The following is a 7714-nucleotide window of genomic DNA, read 5'->3' as shown; positions in this document are numbered from 1 at the left end:
CCTCCCGGGTTTACGCCATTCTCCTGCCTCAGCCTCCCGAGTAGCTGGGACTACAGGCGCCGGCCACCGCGCCCGGCTAGTTTTTTGTATTTTTTAGTAGAGACGGGGTTTCACCGCGTTAGCCAGGATGGTCTCGATCTCCTGACCTCGTGATCCGCCCGTCTCGGCCTCCCAAAGTGCTGGGATTACAGGCTTGAGCCACCGCGCCCGGCCTAAAAAAATTTTTTAAATATATATTTTTTTATCACTCTAAAAAATAGAGTGGTGAAAAAGATATTGTCCCTACCTTCAGTATTAGGGACAATATGAACATGTATGTGGTCAAAACAGCACAGAGGTACTCTGGCCCAGCAAGGCATGATGAGCCAGGAGTACGGTGAAAGAAGAGGTCAAGGGAATATTCCTGGGGGAGGTGAGGTCAGAGCAGAACTATGCATGTGACTAGATTAAGTAAGTGGCTAGTGAAGACTAAGTAAAAGAGGCCCGGCCAGGTGCAGTGGCTCAGTATGAAGCAGAAGATTGTATTGATTTCACTGGTCCCAGTGACTATTAAGTTTAGCTGTAACTGAAATCTACCCAGCATTAAACTCTGAGTCTGCTGTTTTAGGATTCTTAGGTTCCTCTCTGTTAGAGGAAGTGGTTCATTGCCCACGACAATGGTACCTTGTACCTTTCTTTCCAGTTGTCATCCCGGTCTTCTGAGTTAGTTATAAACTGCCAGAATCCCAAGATTCACAGTGGTTAAAGCCAAATAAAAACTGAAATATCAGGATGCGCCCTGATCCCCATATAGGTTTCCAACCTAGAATTGTCAGAGTTTTGAGATGATGCAAATGCTCATAATTCATTGAAGCACACTGTCTGGCACACGTCCGCTTTTCAGGTGGACCTTCTTGGGACCAGAGCTTAAACTTCAAAGTGTCAGGAAGACCTCCAAGGCTCTCCTCATCCAAAAGAGATGCACCCAATACTGTCTTCTTAATATCCTGTTTCTTTTCTTTGTTATAATTACAATAGTTGCTAATATTTTTAGCCACCTGTATTTTGTCATCTGCCCCACTATAGTAAATATTCCATGAGTATAGGGACAATATCTTTTTTACCATTCTCAGTATCCATCATCCTAACTGTCACATGGTAAGTATTTAATACTATTTGTTGAAAGAGTAGTAAAGGATGTGGGAAGTGGTTCCAGAGGGACTTTTTTTTTTTTTTTTTTAAACACTGAGAGTAATTTAAGCATGCACAAGGACTGTGCTATGTCTTTGGGTCCTGCGTTGGTGTAAGAATTTTCTTAGATCAACATCTCTAGTTCCTTGGTCACTCAGTTCACACCCATAAAGGGGAAAGCTTGGTTATGAGCATGGAATCTTTGCATCTTGGAAGTGGAAAGTACTCTAGAGATGATCTAGTATCTAGCCTAACACATGAGGGTGGTCGTCTGACCTCTGCTTAAATATTCCTGATAACAGGTTTTCTCTTATCTTTGGCAATTGATTTTATTGTTGGGCAGTTCTGTTTGTTAAAGGCCCTCCTTTTTTGTTTGTTTGAGCTGGACTTTCACTCTCGTTGCCCAGGCTGGAGTGCAATGGCACAATCTCAGCTCACCGCAACCTCCACCTCCCAGGTTCAAGCAATTCTCCTACCTCAGCCTCCTCAGTAGCTGGGATTACAGGCATGTGCCACCATACCTGGCTAATTTTGTATTTTTAGTAGAGACGGGGTTTCTCCATGTTGGTCAGGCTGATCTCGAACTCCTGACCCCAGGTGATCCACCCGCCTCGGCCTCCCAAAGTGCTGGGATTACAGGCATAAGCCACCGTGCCCAGCCAAAATGCCCTCCTTTTTAAGCTGAAATTTGCCTTCTTACAGCTCCTGCCCCCATTCCACTGTCTGTATTCCAAAAGAGCAAATCTACCTCCAATCCTCTTCTTTTCCCATGACTGCCCACAGGGTGTTTCTCTTCCTTGACTTTTCTCCAGACAATGCCTTCCCAGGGCCTTTCCCCTTTGCCATGATCTTGAGTTTCCTCACCACCACTCTGCTCATCCTCCACCAGGAACTCTTAATTGTTAAGGTCAGCTTTGCAATGTGATACTCTGAGAAGAGCTGCTTCTCACTGAAAATACATGCATAAGGGCTAGGTCCTTATCCATCTGTTTACCTCTGCATGTACCATAACTAGTATAGTGGCTGTCACACACACAAAGGGTGCTCAACAAATGTTTGTTTGATCCCAGTTGCTCCCATATCTCCAGCATATCAATAGTAAATTTTACACTGACCCTAGGAAGTTTAAGCATTTTTCATCTCCATTTTATAGATGGGCAAAGGAATCCTATAAAAAGGCAGTGATCATTGACTAATCAAGTCTTCCAGCCCCAGTCTTTGATACCTGGGCCAGTGGTTTCAAAGTCTGTTTTGTTTTACCAGTAGAACTCCTTTTTTTTTTTTTTTAAAAAAAAAAAAAAAGTTTTTGGCAAAGGTAAAATTGTGTATGAAATTTGTACACACTCCAGTGCATAAAAATTAAAACCACAGAAGCTGGGATGAGGCCCATAGCTCTACTTACTTGGCCTCCCTGTGGAGGGCCCACAGGGCTCTGTAGAACACAGTTTGAAAGTATTGCAGTCTTCAGGCCGGCTGCGGTTCCTCACACCTATAATCCCAACACTTTGGGAGACCAAGGTGGGCAGATCACTTGAAGCCAGGAGTTCAAGACCTGCCTGGCCAACATGGCAAAATCCCATCTCTGCTAAAAATACCAAAAAAAAAAAAAAAAAAAAATCAGTGGGGCGTGATGGCACGCACCTGTAGTCCCAACTACCTGGGAGGCTGAGGCACAAGAATTGCCTGAACGCAGGATGTGGAGGTTGCAGTGGAGTGCAGTGAGATTGTGTCACTGCATTCCAGTCTGGGTGATAGAGTGAGACTCTGTCTCAAAAAAAAAAAAAAAAGTATTTGCAATCTTCTATCCTGGCACTGTCCTACCAGAGAGAGCCTCGTTTGATCAGCCTTGTGAGGACTAGGACCTCCCAGAGCTTTGGAGCATGATGCTTTCAGTATATCTCATTAGGATAAGATTTCATGACTTGCCATCAGTCCAGATTTTCAGACCCTTCAACTCAGAATCTGCATCTCAGTGTTCTTAGCATTGCTGAAAGGAAGAGACACTGAATGGTTTGCATCAGCACCTGGTAAGCCCCTGGCTTTGTCATCATAATTATTCTTCACATCTGTTAGCTCATGTGAGGCAGACAATACTATCCCCAGTCTTAGCTGAATAAAATGAGAACTAGAAGGATGAGGTTACCCTGCTGATAAATGCAGAAATTGGATGAAATATTTTTCTTGAACTATCACAGACAGCTTAGATTTGCCACTTCAACTTCGAATGAAATACAAAATAACAATTTTTCACATTCATAAAGTTCATCCGTTTCCATTTTCTCATTTGATGTTCTCAGCATGATGGGGGATGATTTTTCCCCATTTTACACATGAAGAAACTGGTGCTTAGAGAAGACAAGCTACGGCCGGGCGCGGTGGCTCAAGCCTGTAATCCCAGCACTTTGGGAGGCCGAGACGGGCGGATCACGAGGTCAGGAGATCGAGACCATCCTGGCTAACACGGTGAAACCCCGTCTCTACTAAAAAAAATACAAAAAACTAGCCGGGCGAGGTGGCGGGCACCTGTAGTCCCAGCTACTCGGGAGGCTGAGGCAGGAGAATGGCGTAAACCCAGGAGGCGGAGCTTGCAGTGAGCTGAGATCCGGCCACTGCACTCCAGCCTGGGCCACAGAGCGAGACTCCGTCTCAAAAAAAAAAAAAAAGAGAAGACAAGCTACTTGTCTAGAATCACATACCTAGTGAAAGGCAGGAGCCCAGGTGTAGAACCCAGGTCTCCTATATCCTGGATTGGATTCCCATTCATGTCTCAAAATGGGACGCTGCTAGTCATTTATCCTGGAAAATAGGAATCAGAACCCTTATCTGCAGAAAGGAGGTGGGATATGGCTTAGGTATTATGGACCCTCAAAGACTTATCTTTTCAGAACCACTTCTAGAAAAGGGTTTCAACAATTAGCCTCCTTGATATAAAGGCAAATAGCTGTCTAATCCTAGATTTTACTTTGAGCTTATAGTTGCCAAGCAATTTTAGGTAAATATTAGAAAGCAGTCCTTAAATCCTAAACCATCTTAACGTTGAGGACTTACGGTGTGCCAGACAGTGTGCTCAAAGTTAGTGTTCGTCAGAGGCTCCGAACGAATTCCAAGCATTATCTAAACTTGATGTCTTTGAAAAATGATAAAGGACAGTGTTATGCTCCAGTACTCAAGACACCCTCCACAAGCAGAGAATGCTGTGGCCTGGGCTGAGGAACTGATCTGGTTTGGGTAGAACCCAATCATGAGGAGTCTGCTTCGGGTTCTTTGTACAGTGATAGGGTGTTGCCGCCTGGTATTGGGCCATGGGACTGGGTAGAGAAACATCAGGGTAAGATTCCCTTTACAAGGAAAGACCTTCATAGCCATTCTTTTCTGATATTCACAAACTCCTTGGAAGAAAGGGACTTCCCATGTTGTAGATGAGGAGACTAAGATTCTCCGAGAAGCACTCTGCTGAATGGCAGAGCCAGATTATACCCCAATTCTGATCTCTATGCCCAAGCTCACCACTCATCAACCGCAGATTCCTTGAAGTGTTTCTGTAGAATAGGGCAGATACAAAATGAGAGATGGAACATAGGAGCAGATTCTTTGCAAACAAGCCTTTAACCAAGCATCAAGAAGCATTTCTGACATGTCCTGCTGGTTGAGCAGAGGGTCACCTTTTAAAGTACCCTCATCTAAGCAAATGTATCCCAGCTCTAGCATGTTGTGTCTAAGGCAGTCTCTTCCATCCTAGAATAGCTCCATTTGTTTAATATGTTCCTTATCCAGAAAAAGCATAGGGCATCTAGACCAGAAAAAGCCTCAAAGACCATCTAGTCTAAGAGAAAGAATTTCTAAAGAGACTGAAGTCCAGAGAGTGACACTGAGCTTGAATAAGGTCACCTCATGAGAGCCACAACCATGACTGGTACACAGGCCTCCTGAGTCCCTGCCTAGGGCTTTCTCTTTTGCTGTTGCTTGCTCTACTCAAACAGGTACCTGGGAGCCAGCACTCTGGCAGTCCTTCTAAGCTCTAACTCTGGTTTTCCTGTTTTTCAGGTGAAACCTTTGTCCTGGGGAATAGTCTGGCCCGGTCCTTGGAACCACACTCAGACTCAATGGACTCTGCCTCGAATCCCACCAACTTTGTCAGCACCTCCCAAAGGCACCGGCCCTTGCTTCCATCCTGTGGCCTCCCATCAAGCACTGCCTCAGCTGTGCGCAGGCTATGCTCCAGGGGTAAGCTTACCAGAGTCCTGGCCCTCCTTCCCTCCCTCACTCTTTCCTTCACTTCCTTCCTGAGCTCTGGGAGGCCAGACAGGACCTAGTTCTGTTGCCCTCTGCCTGGTGGTGGGACTAGGGGCTGGACTTACTCTTGTGCCTGACCTTGCACCTGGGAGGTAATTGGACCTCCAGGATTGGCTTGAGTGTAACAGAAACTAAGAGCCAAAGATCTAGACCCAAAAGGAGCAGGGAAGGATTCATTCATTCATTCATCCATTAACTATTTATTTGAACTCCATCTGTGTTTGGCATGGGGAAGCAAAAATCAGTCACTTTTTGTCTTCAAAGTATTATGGGGAGACAGACACTATAAAACAATGTCTTGAGTGCAGTGACAGAGATATGCTTTGGGTAATATGAAAATTACAAGGAGGAATACCTAACCCAAGCTTGGTGTTCAAGGGACACTTTCTTGAGGAAGTGATGCTTTGCCTGAGACTGTATAAATGGCCATATCAGGGCTGGTAGAGGAGGGAGAGCTTTCCAGGAAGAGGGGCAACATGAATAAGGGCAAAAGAATAAGAAATAGCACCGATTATACTAGGAACTGCATGCAATTTGGAATTGCTCAACCATAAAGTATAATACTGAGACTCAAAGAGAAAAGCCTGGAAAGGTCAAGGCATATATCATAAAAGACCTTAAATGGGCTTTTAATTAGAGGCAAGACAGGTTTGTGTTTTGAATAGATTATTGACTACTGTGTTGAGCATGAATTTGAGGAGGGACAAGACTAGAGAAACCTAAACAAGTTAGGAGGTTACTCGAGTGGGCCAGATCTGAAGTGACAAAGGCCTGGTTTAGGTCAGAGACCGAAGGTTTAGAGAAGAGAGAATGGATTTGAAAGCTGTTCACAAGGTAAATTTAATCAGATTTGAGGATTTAATCAGATGTGAGGAAGAAGGGAGTGAGGACTGTCTCCCAGGTTTCTAGATGTGGTGGCCAGATAGATGGTGGTACCATCCACTGAGAGAGGGAACCCACCATAGAAGAGAAGGAAGGTCGGGGAGCCCATGGTCATGTAGATGACATCTAACAGGCAGTGACTATGCAGATCCAATCCTCAAGGAAGAGTGCTGGGCTGAAGTTAAATATTTAGGAGTCACCAGTGTATAAACAGCAGTTGAAATTTTAGGGTGAATGATACTCACTTCTCAGAAGTATGCAGTGAATGAAAATAACAGTTAACCAAAGATGAAGTCCTGGGAACCAACAAAGCTTAGGAGGTGAGAACAGGAAGGCAGGCCCACCAAGGAGAAAAAGGAATATTCAAAGTGAGAAAAATCTGATATTGTGGTAGCCAGGACTACAGAGTGTATTTGAAGGAAAGCACAGCATAACAAAGTTCTAGCAAAAAAAGGGACTGAGAAACATCTATTGGATTCCACCATTGTGGGTAATTGGTGGATCTTAGCGAAAGCAGCCTTGGTGCTGTGGTGAGGGGTGAAGGCAGATTGCACTGGGGACTTTGATGAGAAAAAAAGGCTGGTGATGAGTCAGACTCTAAGTCAAAGAAGATCTTTCAGAATGGGAGCCCTTCAAGCACGTATGTCAGCAGACAGCTTGCACCTTCCAAAAAGCAGCAATTAAGAATATAGGAAAGAGGAAAAAGTAAGGCCTCAGGAGTGGTGGGATCAAGGGCATAGGCAGAGGCATCAGTCTTAAGCCAAAAGGAGGCATACTTTCTCTGAGAGAGGAGGGAAGATTGAGTGTGTCCATCAGTGAATAGAGAAAGGCCTGGTTAGGGAATGGGTTAGGAGGGCTGATAAACTGGACTAGTCTTAAAGAAGATGGGGAAAAATGGACCAAAGAAAAGGGGATGATTTGCAGGAAACCTCAGGGCCTAACTATGCTTGGAGACTAGTTGGCCAGTTTGCAAAAGCCATGGTTTTCTTCTGTGGTTCTTAGCAACCTAGTAGATATGGGATGAGAAAAGACAGCTTGAGAATTAAGGGGTTTTTTTGCTGAGCTAGTAGAGCAAGAGCTGGGAGGAAGGGGGGAGAGTATGTAAAGAAATCAGGAGGCCGGGCGCGGTGGCTCAAGCCTGTAATCCCAGCACTTTGGGAGGCCGAGACGGGCGGATCACGAGGTCAGGAGATCGAGACCATCCTGGCTAACACGGTGAAACCCCGTCTCTATTAAGAAATACAAAAAACTAGCCGGGCGAGGTGGCGGGCGCCTGTAGTCCCAGCTACTCGGGAGGCTGAGGCCGGAGAATGGCGTGAACCCGGGAGGTGGAGCTTGCAGTGAGCTGAGATCCGGCCACTGCACTCCA

The 7714-nt window shown here is 45.2% G+C and overlaps 1 protein-coding gene across 11 annotated transcripts in view; it reads left to right on the top strand.

The window, feature by feature from the left end:
• SCMH1 (Scm polycomb group protein homolog 1) overlaps positions 1-7714 on the top strand; it is a 218081-nt gene that overhangs the window by 202477 nt on the left and 7890 nt on the right. For all 11 annotated transcript variants that reach the window (XR_003121251.1, XM_025397710.1, XM_025397694.1 and 8 more), the window contains one exon: positions 5215-5394. Coding sequence is in view for 10 of the 11 variants with exons in the window: in XM_025397710.1 (XP_025253495.1) it covers positions 5215-5394 (180 nt within the window). In the remaining variant the exon portion in view is untranslated. The remainder of the gene's footprint in view (positions 1-5214; positions 5395-7714) is intronic.

Source organism: Theropithecus gelada, chromosome 1 (genome assembly GCF_003255815.1).
Source record: "Theropithecus gelada isolate Dixy chromosome 1, Tgel_1.0, whole genome shotgun sequence".
Lineage (NCBI taxonomy): Eukaryota > Metazoa > Chordata > Mammalia > Primates > Cercopithecidae > Theropithecus > Theropithecus gelada.
This window is presented reverse-complemented; position numbering and strand designations above follow the sequence as displayed.